This window comes from Nelusetta ayraudi, unplaced genomic scaffold (genome assembly GCF_046127955.1).
Source record: "Nelusetta ayraudi isolate G7.1 ecotype Tasmania unplaced genomic scaffold, CSIRO-AGI_Nayr_v1 ptg000053l, whole genome shotgun sequence".
Taxonomy (NCBI): Eukaryota; Metazoa; Chordata; class Actinopteri; order Tetraodontiformes; family Monacanthidae; genus Nelusetta; species Nelusetta ayraudi.
Genome location: NW_027466103.1, coordinates 3,814,407 through 3,830,705, shown reverse-complemented (window position 1 = coordinate 3,830,705; position 16,299 = coordinate 3,814,407). Strand labels below are relative to the sequence as shown.

Genomic DNA, 16,299 nt, shown 5'->3' with positions numbered 1-16,299 from the left:
GTCTCCTGCTGTGGCTGCAGCGGTTTAAAAAGAAAAAGTATGCCGTTACCGTCACAGCGGTCTCTGCTGTAATTGGTCAGTTAATATTTCCCTCTCCTCTCAGGCAGCAGCAGCAGTGTGGGATGCACGGGGGGGGGGGGGGGGGGGGGGGGAGAAACAATAAACAGAGCAACTGTTTCTTTTGTTTCTCGGGAAGTCGGTTAATTTTTTAGAGTCTCCCTCCAAGCAACCAGCCCCTTGACATAAACTGCGGCAGTCGAATGGTGACGCCTGTGGCCCATTCGCCGCCTTTATGTATATTTCAGCTCAGTCTTGGACGTAAACAGCGAGTTGGCGAGACCTTCCATCTGTGTCGCACGCCTGCTCGGATGCGGCTCCACATGTTTCTATTTTCAGTTCTAAAGAGCCGTGCACCCTAGTGCACTGTGTACTGTGCACGCCGTGTGTATTTACAGTGCCTGTTCTGCCTGACTACCATCAGGCTCATTTCACCAGCGCGACGCGTTCATTTCTTCCGCGCAAACAAGCCCCGGCGCTGCCATAAAGCGAACCTCGGCCCCCTCAGAGCTCGTACAGCGGGAGGGCGAGTGATAAGACGATGATGCGACTTGATGTGAATACAGGCGAGAGATGGGGGCAGGGGGAGGAGCGCTTGATGCCTTGCCGGTCGGATCAACAATCACCAGGAAGGAAGGAAAAGAGGGAAGGAAGGGACGAGGCGGGTTGGTGCGTGGGAGGGATTACTGTTGAGAGGAGCGGACGGGCATCCCTGGTTGTGGCACGTCGTCATCTGGCAGAAACACCGAAAGCTCCCACCAGCAGTGAAAGAGAGAGAGAGAAAATGGGGAAAGAAAAAAAATGCCATCCTTTAACAAGCCTCCCGGGACGTCAGTCAGCTGCCCGGCTCTCTGAAGATAGAACAGCTTGTCTGATGTGAAGAGTCTCAACAGAAAACAGACTGTTGTGGCCCCCGCCTGCACTTACACTCACTGGCCACATGGTTCTTGGTAACAGCTTTGAAAAATGATTGAGTTTGTTCATGTGAAACAAAATGTGGCTCCAAGGAGGAGGAGAAGCCAACCACTGGAACTAAATGACTAACTGAGAGGGAGATTGTTGACGCTCCAAGGTGTTCGCACACTACTTCTGTGGCTGTGTGTTGGTTCATCCAAAAAGAAGTCGCACAAAAATGCAAAGTTCTAGAAGGTTTAAAGTACTAAGATCGTGACACTGGGACAGAGTTTATATGGGATGAACTCCTGTCTGATTGGCTCTTGTTTGTTTGTCGTGAGAGAGGTCGTGGTTGAGACTCATCCCCACCGGTTGGCTTCTTTTGATTTGGTCCAATACAAGAGTGTGATAGATAAAGAGAAAGAAGGAGGGAATGCCACCTGAACAGGAAAAGGTCAAACTCCCCTTCCTAACAATGTGTTTTGGAGGATGGACAGCGCCCTTTAGTTGACTGAGCACACACTCAGCATTTAGAGAACAGTGCCCTGTTTGAGTGACCACTCAACCCAGTAATCAGAGAAGAACGCCCTCTGTTTGAGTGACCACTGTCTCTGCCTTATCTTTATTGATCACTGCCTGAACTCATGAGTGCTTACCTATGTTGTCTGCAGACACCCTGCTATTGATCTGTTTCGCATGCTGTGCTGCAGGACTAATGTAACATTAAGGCGTTTGATTCATAGATTTCTTTTATGAAAGGATTATTTACCCTAACACTTCTCCCCTCTTCAGTGTGTTCCAGGCTCAGGATGTTGGCAGCCATTCATGGCTACATTGTGAGGAATCGAGTGTTTGTTTTCTTGTTTTGAAGATTTGCAGATAAAGTATTTCCATAAAAATATTTTCAAGAAAATGGGATCTCTCTCCTCCAGTTTCAGTAAATTTAATACGTTACAGATGGTGTTCTCAATGTTTAAGCCAGTGAAGAATGTAGTACACCAATCCAACTCGGCAATTTGCACAACAAAGTTGATCTGTTTCAGTTTCATTTGCAGCCTTCCAAAACATCAGCAGACTCCAAATAGTGGCCACAAATATCTTAAGTACCTTTTAATCCAAATAAAGATTTTTCACATTGTCTTAAAGATTGATGAGTGATTAAATAAACAAAACAAATGTTTCTCCTAAAATACAATAATCTCAGATAAATTCCAATGATTAACTTCAGTTATTTCCAATTTGGGGGACGACTTGTGATAATATATATATATCTTTTATTAAAACTAATGCAGATTATGTCTCCACATGGTTTTCATGAATTTCAAAGATCTGACTTCTCTCTTAACACACTCGAGTGCTCACACCTGCAACTTACAAACAGCAGGAAGTGATTTCTCTGATGCTACTTGGCTATGAAATTATTGTGATTGTTACTGTACCTGATAACATAATTACATCGCTTCTGCTACTCCGGGGCCAAGTACCCGTAACGCGTCCTCATTGCCTAATGAATGCCTGTATTTAACATTTCTCTGGGGTTGTAACAAGCTATTATATAAGCTGTTTATTTTATGCTTTATTTTTCACCACATGACAACCCATTTTAATTATGGATTCAAATAGAGAGAGATCTCAGCAGTATGACTCCTGTGAAGAGCCTGGATACTATCCAAAAAGGCCTCAGAAACCCTTGTCTTATCCCCCGACTGTTAATAATAGAGGGTCCTGTTCTTTTAAATGCACTGTGTACATCGTTAGTGTGCCGTCTGTCGGCTTGCTGCTCTGCGAGATACATCCATCCACTTGGTGTCTGCGCTTATCCTTCACTGAGGGTGGGCCGGGGTGATGGAGTCCATCCCAGCTGTCTCAGGGTGACGGCAGGGTCATGCCCTTATCACATGGCTAGTGCATTGAGATAAACAAAGACTCACTGTCTCTCCTTGGACATTTTAACCAAACATGCACGTGTTTGGGTACCTCCAGTCAGCTGATGCAAGTAGTAAGAGGACAGGGCTAACAAGCTAACAGGATGTCTGGTCAGAGTGGGCACTAGCTGACTAGCTGTGAGGCCACAGCGTGTGCACCACTGTGCTACCACTTCCATGTCGTGTGTGATTGCGCGATACGATTCATGCACACTTAACATGTTATCACTGAGTAAATGTGCACCATCCAAACTTGTTTCATAAATCAACCCTCCTGACTGAAATGAAAGAAGAAAACATATTTGCCCATCCATGACTCCCCTGTGTGGCTTTGATGAGGCTCCGCAGACACAAGACTGACTCTGAGCTGAGCGACAGTCTTTGATGTTCCGTTTTAGCTCCTGTTGACCTACTGCCTTCACTGCTGTAAAGGCAGTAAAGGCAGTAAAGGCAGTAGGCAGTCACCAACATCACAACCACATCAATCCCAGTGGCAGCAAAAACAGCAAGGGAAAAAAACAGAGGCTTGCAAGGAAACTGCTAAAAAAAAAAAAAAATGTGCAAGTAAGAGCAATAGTTGTTTACTTTGTTAAAAAAAAAAAAAAAAAGGCAAGAAAAGTTGTCGGTTACCACTTTAAAGAAAACAAACAAAAACATGCAGATGCTGGTGCAACATTGCGCAGGATGCACTCAGCAGTTGCATTGTTTTTCATCACAGGAGAGGGACCGCTGATGGTCTTCTATACGACCATGCCGTTTCAAGCCTTACACACCATCTCTATCCTGCTGTCAGCTGCCGTCACCCTCTCAATAATTCACAACATGGATTTCGCAATGCTTTCCATGCAGCTCGCACAGACACAACCCCTGGCTTTTGTGGTTTAGGAGCCAGATTCTGCGGCAGATTCCGGCACCTGGGCGGAGTACAAATGAATATCTCCTATTTCAAAGGTGCAAATTTCAACACTTTTTGTTTGAAGTGAAGGCACACTCACCTTTGGCAAGGCGCTTTACTTTTGTTGCAGTGTTATTCGCTGGTTTTATGCAGTTTCGCTTATCTATTTTCTATCTTCAATTATATATGACATTTTTATATTTGGCTAAATCTTAGTTGAGGGCGACACGGTGGCGCAGTGGTTAGCGTTGCCGCCTCACAGCAAGAAGGTCGTGGGTTCGATTCCGGGGCCCGGGCCTGGGACCTTTCTGTGTGCATGTTCTCCCTGTGTCTGCGTGGGTTCTCTCCGGGTTCTCCGGCTTCCTCCCACACCCCAAAAACATGCATGTGAGGTCAATTGAACATTCTAAATTGTCCGTAGGTGTGCATGTGAGTGTGAATGGTTGTCTGTTTCTATGTGGCCCTGCGATGAACTGGCGACTTGTCCAGGGTGTCACCCTGCCTTCACCCTAAGACAGCTGGGATAGGCTCCAGCAGACCCCCGTGACCCTGAATAGGAATAAGCGGGTATAGAAGATGAATGAATGAATGAATGAAATCTTAGTTGAAAAGTTTTTAATGGAACTTTCTCAGATCGTTCGGATTCATGAAATGCATTTGTTAGCTTAAAAGCCCAAAAGCGTCCGCAAAGTGGCAGCAGAAGTTGCAAGACGCTAGGATGAACAAACAAGCAGAGTCAGTCAGATTCATTATCCCACAGATAACAACTATTGCGAGCCGCTATGCACTGCAGCATTTGCTGGATTTGTCGATAAAGCCAGAGTGGACTGAAATGCTGAAATGCGTAAAATGAAGTCAACCAGAGGCTAAATGATGGGATGAGTGAGCGAGATTCCAGCATTAGAGTAAATAAAATTCAAAGAAATTCAGCCGCTGTGTTAACGTTGCTGAATCACATTGATTTTGTTTGTTTTCATTGCCAGAAACTTATAGCAAAGCAAAAATGGACATCCCTGCTCGACCCCCACGAGATCACATTACCACATTTATAATGTGCACAGTGTTACCATAAAAACCCTTGACCTGCACATTTGTTGCACAGTGGTGAATCTGCTGCGTGTGTGTGTGTGTGTGTGTGTGTGCGTGTGTGTGTGTGTGTGTGTGTGTGCGCGTGTGTGTGTCTGCGTGTCCGCCGCCAGTTTGGCCTCACACCTGGCGCGCTGCTGCTTGCTGAGATCTGCGAGCAATGGCTGGCACACCAGAAACACCCCCGTCGCTCCAAAAATATCACGATTAGAAGAAACACACGCAGGACAGCTGCAGACTCCAAGACGAACGTCCAGTGAGTCTCAAAGGGCGAGAGGTCGTGCTCACGCTTCACCTACGCTCGGCCACATTTTTACGTAACTCTCGCACTTCAAGAAATATCTATCAGACATGTCAGAAATCTCTTCAAGCCCCGGTCGCTAACGTATTCAGCCAGTGAGGTTTTGGAATTCAGCAATTCGATGTATTTTCAGTTGCAAATTGTGCCTGTTCATGAAACTGCTGCCAAATGCAAATTGAAAAAGAAATAAATTACCATAAACGCCATTCCAGACTAATTGAGGGTCAGGGACCGTAATGTATTTCCTCTGGTGCTATGAAAATAATTGGTCTGCCAAGGAGAAGAAACAAGCACGTCTAAGCAGAACGTGTTGCCGTCCCATTAATCTCCCTTAACAACATGAGATGCATATCTATGATAAGGGTCCACCGTGCAGAGGGTATTTTCCTTAAAATCCAAAGTTTTATCTTTTACACTGAAACTTGCTCTGCGGTGCTTTTGAGTTCAAAAGCGTGCTGTAGCTGTAACTTGTACAGACCGAGCCAAATATGTCTGTTTAATCAAAAGACCTAATGACATACGGGCAGACAGAGGTTTCGCGAGAAGTATCCACCCAGTAATACTGATACGTTTCCAGGGTTTTTGCCATCTTACAATGGGTCTCAAGGGTCTTGTTCCGCATGACAGTCATCAGGTTTTAGGTGATAAACACATTTTTATGACACACACATTGCTGCAGGGGATTTTTTCCGCCTAGAGCGAGGCTTGAGGTATTTTAGGGTATGCAAAATAAAAGGTCTCTGTGTAGGAACATCCCTGGTTATTAGTTAGAACTTTGATGCTGTGCTGATTTAATGCAGCGGAAGGCGCTATGTGTTCTTATAGGGCAAGGTATTCACAGGATAATAATGGTGTATAATTAGAGACGCAACTAACTGTGGCACTTCATTTTATGGGCCGTCGACTTCAAACATTTCCTAGAAAGTATTATGTAAATCTGTGTGGTGAATGATTTATTTGAAACTTTGCTCGACAAATCTTAATGTGAGAGTGTGATACAGCAGAGATTTGATATGCAGATCACTAGTCCTGGTATTGTGACTGTGTCTGTTTTTGCACTTTTATGTCTTTATCTTCGTTTAGTCTTGAGAACTCCAGAAGACGTCCTTGTATTTGAATGTGCTTCCAATGTGTTGTTTTCGGTATTTAACACGATTTTGCACGCCGCAAGAATTAACAGATTTTAAATCAGAGCTTCCAAGAGCAACCACTTGCTTTCATAAGCATTTCCAGGCCAATCTGTTATCTAAATCCAAATCAAATCATGGGCGCTCCACCACCACCACCACCGGACAGACTGCAGGATGAGGACAGGATGGAACTCCCAGAAATCCGGCTCAAATATCTTAATCCTTCCTCTCTCTGCCTGTCGTGTTCCCATCAGGAGCCCTGACCCCCACCGGCGGCGGCGGCGGCAGCAGCAGCAGTAGCAGCAGCCATGTGAGAGGAGCTGTCAACAAACAAAGGATGCCCACGTCCAGCTGAAGCAGAGTCCCCCTCTCTCCCGTACTCACGCTCCCTCCCGTCTTCACACATGAGGACGAGAAGATGACTATCACCAGCCGGCAGTCCTTCAACGTCCTGACGGTCATCTTTCTCCTGCTGTCCACTGCAGGTTTGTCACGACGCTGTCGTTATCACTCAGGCTGTCCAAACCGCTCGTTTCAATAATACCACCTCTATTCAGAGAGTAGATTGAATGTCAGCTATTATTGTACATGCTAGAAGCACTTTCACACACTCGAATACGAACAAAACTTAAAAAGAATATATACTTGGAACTCTTTCAAGGTTAAGTGTGTAATATTTGGAGATTTTTACGAAAAGAAACAGCGATATCAAGTGGTTTTCACTGAAGTCCCCTTAGGGACTCTGTAATTTCCCTCTCCTGAGCTTGCCAGTGAACTACGATGGCCTGGGAGCACAAACCTGTATACCTCGTCCACCTTCTTCATTGGTTTATTTGAGCACGCAAGTATTCACCCTAAATATGAAACGTGCTATCAGGTAGAATGGATTGTGCACACCAGGCTTCCTTTGAAATATGGTGGTGCAAAATGGCAGCTAACTGGGAGAAAGATCCTTGGTCTATGGATATTTTTATATATAAATAAGAACCATTCTATGCGTAGGAAAACCTTTATTGTTCTACACTTTTATTTACATACGTAAATTTAGCCCACATTTTATACACTGGATCTTTAAAATCACAATCTAAATGCAGCAATAGGCTCCAAAGACAAAACTAAGGGGCAGAAAGTTGACATCAGATGGCTAGAACTTAGGTCAGACGCAGCGAACATCCAAGGACTATTGCCAAAAAAGTGTACTTGGCAGGGAAGAACGCCAAGCCTTGGGGAACATACTAAATTAGGCCATGCAGCGTGCAACTGTGAAGACCGCCCGATATAGCCCAAAACTACAACAGAGAAGAGCGCACCAAGATATGAAATAGATAGCATGTGCACATTGTGCAAAGTAAATGATGCCAACCTTAGTTAGGAAAAGCACAAAAATAGGCTGTGAGGACGATGTTGGAGTGAAGAATCGACGAGCTGAATTTCCCAGAAGGGATTCATACAGTATTCTGATTCTAACTAGAGGATGTTTCAAAGTAAAAACAAAACAAAACAAACAAAAGCAGAGCAAGGGTGAAGATTCCAATTAAAAAACCTGAACACAAAATGTACTCAAAGAGTTTCCAGATTCTTATAGAGCACACATTGAAAACAGAGATAATTAGTGTTAAAATGGTTATAAAATTAAAGGTATTTTCATCTTAATTGATTTCAATCTTGGACATACTGTAGTTTTATTCATGGTACCAAAATAATTTGGATTTTGGACGTGCCACAGTAGGTGATTAAAGCTGTCTTGTAACTGTGATTGAGAACCACAGCAGCTATCAGACTGTGGGTTGTAAACATACTGTAACGCAGAAACCAAGCTGTCAGCTGCATGATAAATTTCTGGGGGTGTTAATGAATTTAAGCTGCTTGGTTCAGTCACCACTGTATGCTTCCCAGAAGCAGCTGCTACTCATTTGCGAAGCCGGAGAGCCACAGAGATTCTTCGGATCTGGAATTCTTGCATCTTTGAGCACTTCCTCTTCTTGGCCGACCACTCGTGGCAATGCTGCACGTTTCACTGGTTTTCACCTTGACATTCTCAATCCCATTTCCAGTTACAAATACTCAAATGGCAGAAATAAAGAAAAAATTGCTTAATTCATTGGTCGGTTTTTTGTTGTTCTACAATTTTATTTCAAACAAAGATGATTTAAGCCAGTTTTGTCTATAAATGGTCATCTGTCAGCTTTTTTCCTTCTTAGATAAAGTTAAATAAAAGGACAAAGCCAATTTAATGCCGCGTAAAGATGATCTAAACCATCAGCAGAATAGTGTCTGATCAGTAGGTCATCACGTGGAGCACAGACTCTGACTCATCATGTGCACTTTGAATTGAATTGAGTTTTCTTTATCGCATCGTCCATTTGACTGTTTACTCAACAGCTTGTAAAACATATAGGATACTAACGCCAAATCCAAATGAGGAAAAAAAGACCCTTAAACCAACATCAACAAGAGGACATGTCCCTGTTCTTGCCTAAATTTTGCACCTTTAAACACCTGAACATATCTGTCACTAATAATCAAATACAATCAAACATGTGTTTTTCTTGTAAAGCCAAACTAAACTAGTGGCCAGATTCTACATTAATACACAAAGTTTCCCCTTTTAGCTGGCGACAACTCACACACACGCGTTCACCTTCCGAAGCAGCAGGGAGCTGAACTCAAATCCAGAGGTTAAATGCAAATGAAGCGCCAACAATTCATGCCTTAAATAAGGAATAAATCCTCTGTAATAAAGATTCTGACTTGTCACCCGGCATGACTCAGACATAAAGGGGAATAGTCAGTGCCTCGGCTTTGATGATGAATAGCTCAGGACCAGAAAGCAGCCCTGCTTTTTTCATATGAGTTCACAATGTTGGGTTTTTCATGGCACAACTTGGATAATGGGCTCAGGGTCATTTTAGATGTTTTTCTTTCCAATGTTCGCATAAGTTAATAAATTAAATCTACTCTGGTCTCAGTATTTTTTTTTTCAGGTAGTGAAGGATCTTCAAGTCTCGAAGGAAACAGAGGGTTTGCCATCAGGGAAGGGATTTTTTGTTTTGTTTTTTTTGCACAGATAGTTTTGGTTCATTGATCTTCACAACATTACATGACATGATAACTCTCATGTCTTTTCTTTTGCCTCTCCTGCTTAAGGAGAAGGTTGTGTTATCAATACTCCGGCTAAAATGATTGAAATGCATTGTTATTGGGTTTTCCTCTTTGACATAACATTTTTATGAGAATAACAATAATTTCAGGTGGTGTTGAGATTCACAACATTTCTCCTTTTGTGTTTGTGCAATCTCCATTAAAGCAGCAGTTGAGTGAGAGTGAGAGTGAGAGTGAGAGAGTGGCAGTTTCAATCTGTGCTCAGCCAATGGGGACGCTTGTGGGTGGAAAAGAAGGCAGCAACATCTAATTTATCGACCGAGTCTAGCCTTGTCATTTACAATATTGATATAAACAGCCTATTGATTTTTTTTTTTTTTTATCATATGTTGTAAGCATTACAAGCCTCGTCTTCATGTTAAACTGCAGGAATCTCCTTTGTCCAACACAGAGTGAGCCTAATAAAGAAACCTTCAACCTTTAGGTTTCAACAGACACTGAATAAAATGATGATTAGTATTTTTGTCTCTTGTGATGGTAAGAGTATATATATATATATATATATATATATATATACATATATATATATATATAGATATATATATGTATATATATATATGTACATATCGGAAAGCCAAAATTGGCATTTATAATTGATTTTCTACCTTTGTCCTCTCTCTCCACCTGCAGCTCTCTCGGCTCACTATCGCGTGTGTGAACCCTACTCTGACCACAAGGGGCGCTACCACTTTGGCTTCCATTGCCCGCGCCTCTCCGACAACAAGACCTACATGTTCTGTTGCCATCACAACAACACGGCATTCAAATACTGCTGCAACGAGACAGAGTTCCAGATGGTCATGCAGCTGAACCTAACGGCCACGTCGGATGGATACGCACACAAGTGAGTTACCGCGCAACATCACTGCCCTCTGGACTGCAACCAGGCTCCCATAGTTCTTTACCGGGTCAGCAAGGCACACTGCGGGAATGGCAGAGTGGCCAGTTGTATCTGTTTAACAAAAAACAAAATCTGCAAGTTGCAAAAGGGATTTTGAAACTTTAAAAACCACGTAGTGCTGCTTCCACTGCTACTACTACTGTGAAAGTAAAATATTGTTGGACTGGAAAATGCTTAGTGATACCATGTCCAATAACATCTGATTTCTCCAGAAATTTTCATTTTACAATCTTTTTGTTACGCGTCCCAAAACAAGAGTGGCTCGGGAGACCCGTGGCATAGAAGGAGGCAGACCAGACCGCAGTTTGCTTACACACAAAGTATTTTATTTAAAGTCTCCGACCCCTGGACAGGTGAAAAGTTTCAACTCAAAAAACCAAAAAGGGCTGAATCCGAAAACAGGACTACCGGTCAGCCACAACCTAAACTAACACAAAAAAAAACATATGGGTCCTACTAACCCATACGTGGGATCACCTGTCAGTTGGGGGAAGAGGGGAAGAAGGGTTAAATGAAGAAAACCAACTACGTGCGACATGGACGCCTCCGGTGGTCGCGGCGTGCGCCCAACCAAGTGACGAGGTGCGTCCAGGAACGGGAGAGCGAGTGAGAGAGCGAGCCCGCCCCGCTCTCGCTCCTTTTATAGTCTCCCCCTCTCTCCTGAGCACTAATTGCACGCTGGTGCTCGCCAGTACTGGGGAGGAGCGAACAGGGGAGGACTGGTCGGGTTGCACGTAACACTTCTGAAAGACTACTTTGACAAATTACTTTCTGAAAAAGTTAACATTTTGTATTTCTATAATCCCTTTTCATTGAAATAACAACATGTAATTTCATGAAACACTTAATTACATAGATAAATAAAATAGATTCTCAACTGATGCTCTTGCTAAGAGCTATGGTGGAATAGAAGTTACTCACAACTTCTTCCTATTCCTTTTGAACATGAGGTTTAATTATAAAGTGACTGGAAGCAGAAGTGTTGTTTGTTTTTTTTATTGGTATTTTTTTTTGTTCTTTTTTGCTGATGTTATGTTTAGTGTGTGTGTGTGTGTGTGTGTGTGTGTGTGGTGGGGGTGTAATTCCTAATTCTGCCTCAATTCTTCTTCATTGTTTTTAACGTGTTCAATAAAATCTCCAAACAGAATTGAAACTAAAACTGTGTCGCAGGTGACATTTGTTGTCACACTGTATCAAAAAGCAGGAGGTTGTAGTGGACCGGGGCGGCTCTGAGAGCTCCGAGCTCCCTCGACACGACCGGCGTCATTGACAGCGGTTGCCTCCTATTCAGAGGGTTCGCTGACATTGATCTGCACCTACAGAGCCACTCAGAAGTAGCACAAAGAGAAGCAGACGGTGAAAGCGGTCGATAGGTTTTAAGTGGAACCATACCATGATTGCGCACAAAGCAGGTCTTAAGTGTTGGCTATTGTGTCGAGCACGGCTGCAGCGTGACTATTATAATATTGTAAAACATGCAGTTATCCCTGGAATAAATTGTAAAATTGTTGACGCTCTTCATGTTAAAGAGCATATGCATATATAGTGAGACAGAAATAGAAGTAGCCAGAGTGGCAGACAAGCCAGAGTGAGTTGCAGAGTTAACAGCAAAGCTCTCACAATATAGATGTAGATATATATAAATAAAAAAATTTAAATATAGAAATACAGAAAGACATACATGAGGTATATCAATATAAACATGTACCGTAGATGGATATAAATAGATGGTGCGTCATGTACATCAAATTATTATAACATTTAAACAGGCTTAAATGTGAAGTTGTGGGGTGGTTTTGCTGCCGTCCATGTAGAATGTGGAAAGGGCAAGAGATTGTGATGGCACATGATCCACCGTTAAATCAAGTCCTCGGTCCCGATCTTGGTGGTGAAGATGAAGTGATGGCACGAGACTCTCAGGACTGCATTCTCTGGTTCCCAGTGTCTCGGTAATCACCTACCAGTGACACACAGACTGTGGCGGTATTGTTCATATCGGGAGTCCAGGTGGAGAGGAAAAAGTGAGAGAAGCTCCACCAGCACAGAGCAACAGTCCCTTTACCGGGAGAGAAAGATCTCCCTCAGGAGCTTAACTGACAGTGAGTTGAATCTAACTGTTAGTTTTATGGAAGAGGAAGGTCGAAACTGACTGTGTCGTCCCCCAGAACCAAGGCCGGGAGATGGTTCCAAAGTAACAGACAAAAAGCTGAAAGTTCTGCCTCCTGATCTAAATTTAGAGACCTTACCACTGACCATATATACACATGTGTGTGTGTGTGTGTGTGTGTGTGTGTGTGTGTGTGTGTGTGTGTGTGTGTGTGTGCGTGCGTGTGTGTGTGTGTTAGTTTTACACAGACAACCTGAACCACTGAAGATGCAGGGTAAACACATTTAAGCTGTGTGAAGGGCACATAAATTTCAGCTCGCTGTTTTGTGGGAGGTCCCTGCGGGAGGTTTTTGTGACCAGAACCACAGCACTCTGTGCTAATGCCCTCCCAGCATGCCTCAGCTTCAGACAGCTCACACTGCCCCGCAGCAGGTCATGATATTTCATTTCAGTGTCAGATGGCCTGTTGGGCCACTCTTTCATTCCCGCTCGCCGGGTGCCAGCACGGCCGGTTTCATATTTACCAGCGGCCAGGAGGAAGTAAACTTGCCGCAGTTTTTGTTCTTTACTATCTCAGCATGGCTCACGTGGTCACGAGGTGCATGAGCCAAAACATGAGACTGCAGAATCAGATCAGATTTAGAGTAGATAAGTATATATGTGTGTGTTTTCTTCTAGCTGGGCTACCTTAATGGATAATCAATAGCGTCTCCTTTCCTTTTCTGAGGAAGCAGTGCTAAATATTGAATAACATTTGTTTTAGCCCGCTGGTCAAAATCGATTCCTTTGAGAGCCCTGTACATACTCTAGTTTGTTTACGCCTTGGTTGTCTCAGTGTTACGTGCCTCTATAAATATCACGCCTAAGAGAGAGAAAAAGGGACCAAATTGCTGGAGTACGTCGGATGTACAGAAGAGGATAAAGGCAAATCCGGGATAGATTAGAGTGCAGTCGTGCCATTGATGTGCCTAAATGTAGCACGGGTATTTAATTTATTTAAATGATAGGAGGTCACGTCATCCTCTGTCATACAGGCCTTGCTTAGCGCAGTCAAAAATAGTAATCTCTTCTTTCAGGACTAAAATTGGCTGTAGTTTAAAAAGTAAATAAGTAAATAAATGAATAAATGAATACAAAATAAATAGTTCACAACATATTGACTGTGGGAGAACGTTGTGTTCCCAAACTAAATGTCCTTGTTGCCACAAAGACACATCCACACATGTAATAATCCTGTTTTGGCATAAGCAGCCACTAAATTTCATGTTAGTTCGGCCCATTTAACTAGCTGTGCTTTATGTGTGTGGGTGGACTGAAACAGAAAAAGTGCTCCCTGGCATGAATACAGCTTGATCACGTAATACAAAAGAAAAATTAAAAAGAGGTGAAAGCGGGAGGAACGACTGCAGAGCCCCCAGTGAGAGGAATCTGAATGAGGGGAGTTAAAGAGCCCCATCTCTGTCGGCCTTAATTGCAGCTTTCTTGAAAAGGCCGCAAAATTGACGTGGCATAATTACCTATTTCAACATGACAAGTAAGCAAGGCGGCATGTGATAAATGTTGTTTCCATCCAACATAAACAAGAGAGCTTTCACCTCACACACTGCTGTCATCACCGTCAGGTCTAAAAAAAAAAAAGTTTTATCTGCAATAAACTCCACCTTGCCCCCCCCCCCTCCCCCCAGTAACTACACGGCCCTTGTCGGAGTGTGGATCTACGGCTTCTTCGTCATGGTGCTGCTGGCGTTGGACTTCCTCTACTACTCAGCCATAAATTACGAGCTGTGCCGGGTCTACCTGGAGAAGTGGGGCCTGGGCGGGCGCTGGCTGAAGAAGGCTCGCAGCCAGTGGAACAGGAGCCTGGTGGAGGAGAGCGAGGCCCAGGCTCAGACCCAGCCCGTGGTGGCCGGTCACTACCAGCCCAGACACAGCCTGAGGGGAGAGAGCCACAGCCCAACGCTGCTGCCCTACAACACGTCTACCGCATGGTGAGTGGCGTCACACAATTGGCTGCCCAACGGGAGAGCAGAGGAATCGGCAATTACTGTTCCGAGGGGAACATCCACAGAGCTGCCTGCCTGCCGCAGCATGTGTCTTCGAGAAGACATTAGCAGTGTGCAAAAAAAATAAAAAATAAAAAATACATCAGGTAGCTGATTTGCGTCGGTGGAGGAGACTGTTGGATTGGGTGTTGCTCTGAAGCTCAGAGGTCCAGTGTGTAAAATTTTCAAGATAGCCGTCTGACAGCACATATTTCATATTAACAGCCACTCTCAGGAGGGTAGCTCACTAGGAGCGAGACCCTTATTGCTCTATGTATAATTTTTATATATATATAAGAACCGTTCTAACGGGAGGAAAACCAAATTACTTGTTTTGTTATGTAAGTATACACTTTTATTAATGTATTTCTGGACTGCTCGTTAAGCTTTTATTTTTACTTTTAAAACATCATAAATTAAGCCACACTGGACCTTTAAAGTCACAATCTAAATGCAGCAAAAGGCTCTTAAGACAAACTTCGGAGGGAGCAAGTCAACATCAGATGGCCAGAACTTAGGTCAAACATAGTGAACATCCAGAGACTACCAATGTATTTACGGGCAGTGTGTTCTGCTTTTTCCAATTTAAAAATGACAAATCAAGCTGAATTTTACACACTGGCCTTTTAATTCTCACATGGAAGCAACGTAAACTGTGTGCGGGAGCAACAGATGAGAAGCGCAGGCAAACATGCAGTCAGACAAAAGTGGGGAAGACAAATTACATTTGACAGAGTTACACAAGTAAGAATATGTTGTACACGTCCTCCTTGATGTGCTTCACTTAGCGTGCAGGCACAATTTGTTTTGGATAATCATCTGAGGGCCGCACAGCACAGTTTCTTACTTAACTCAGTGCCGTTACGAAACAGGATTTGTTTTGCTCTCGTAAGAACAACCCAGCTCAGTCTCCGGTTTCTAAGTCTAACAGATGCTCGGAAAAACGGGACAAAGAGCCCAAAGATTCTCATTTCTTGTTAAACGTGCTTATTCCCCCCCTACATGTTATATTTTTCTTGTCTTTCTTTCTATGCACTCATTTTTTTTTTTTTTTTTTTTTGCTCCATAGGGAGCAGTGTGACAAGGAAAGCGCATGTAGGAAGACAAATTAAAGCATTTCTGGCATACTTTCCCCACATACCCAACAGGAGGCAGGGGAGACTAGAACACCAGGTACACGCACATAATTACTGGCTGCTGATGACATTGGTGCTTCAGAATCAGATTAATTCAGCGGTTTAAAATAAAAACGAAGAAAAACAGCCACTCATTTCCATACATGGCCGCCTCTGCCTAAAGAATCCAGACATCGTCAGTGTTTTAAAGAGTCTGAACTTCCACCTAATAATAATAATAATGATAATAATAATAATAATAATAATAATAATAATAATAATAATAATAATAATAATAATAATAATGGATTGGATTTATTTTGTGCTTTAAAAGGCACCCAAAGTGCTTTACAATTAACCCATTATTCTTTCAAATTCCACCTACTAATGGATCCTTTTCTGCAAATCATCTGATCTTCTATTTGTCTTTCATTTCAAAATAGCTGAACTTATCTCTCTCTTATTTAAAAAAGAGAAGAAGAAGAAGTGAATTTCCTTGGCTATGAGAGTGATGGGCTCGTTAAGGAGTTGTTTTATCAATAGCTGATCAGATGAAGATCAGAATAACGTGAAGCCTCTCCGTTCGTGCTGGCGCCCTCAGCTAATATTTACCCCTGAACACTTTCCACCGTGACTCTCTGACTGGATCTCTGTAGTATAACATCTCGCGCTGTCCTCTCACAT

At 43.2% G+C, this 16,299-nt stretch overlaps 2 protein-coding genes across 6 annotated transcripts in view; both read left to right on the top strand.

The window, feature by feature from the left end:
- Positions 1-4,374, top strand: part of LOC142896435 (uncharacterized) — a 393,522-nt gene extending 389,148 nt beyond the window's left edge. The window contains exon 5 of the transcript XR_012928350.1: positions 3,993-4,374. The gene's annotated coding sequence lies outside the window, so the exon portion shown is untranslated. The remainder of the gene's footprint in view (positions 1-3,992) is intronic.
- shisal1b (shisa like 1b) overlaps positions 1-16,299 on the top strand; it is a 44,081-nt gene that overhangs the window by 14,045 nt on the left and 13,737 nt on the right. For 4 of the 5 annotated variants that reach the window (XM_076038104.1, XM_076038105.1, XM_076038109.1 and 1 more), the window contains exons 2-4: positions 6,543-6,773; positions 10,081-10,294; positions 14,144-14,446. In XM_076038104.1, coding sequence (XP_075894219.1) covers positions 6,707-6,773; positions 10,081-10,294; positions 14,144-14,446 — 584 coding nt within the window. In that variant the 5' untranslated portion in view covers positions 6,543-6,706. Of the gene's footprint in view, positions 1-6,542; positions 6,774-10,080; positions 10,295-14,143; positions 14,451-16,299 lie in introns of those variants that run through there. The other variant, XM_076038107.1, reaches the window with a different exon arrangement.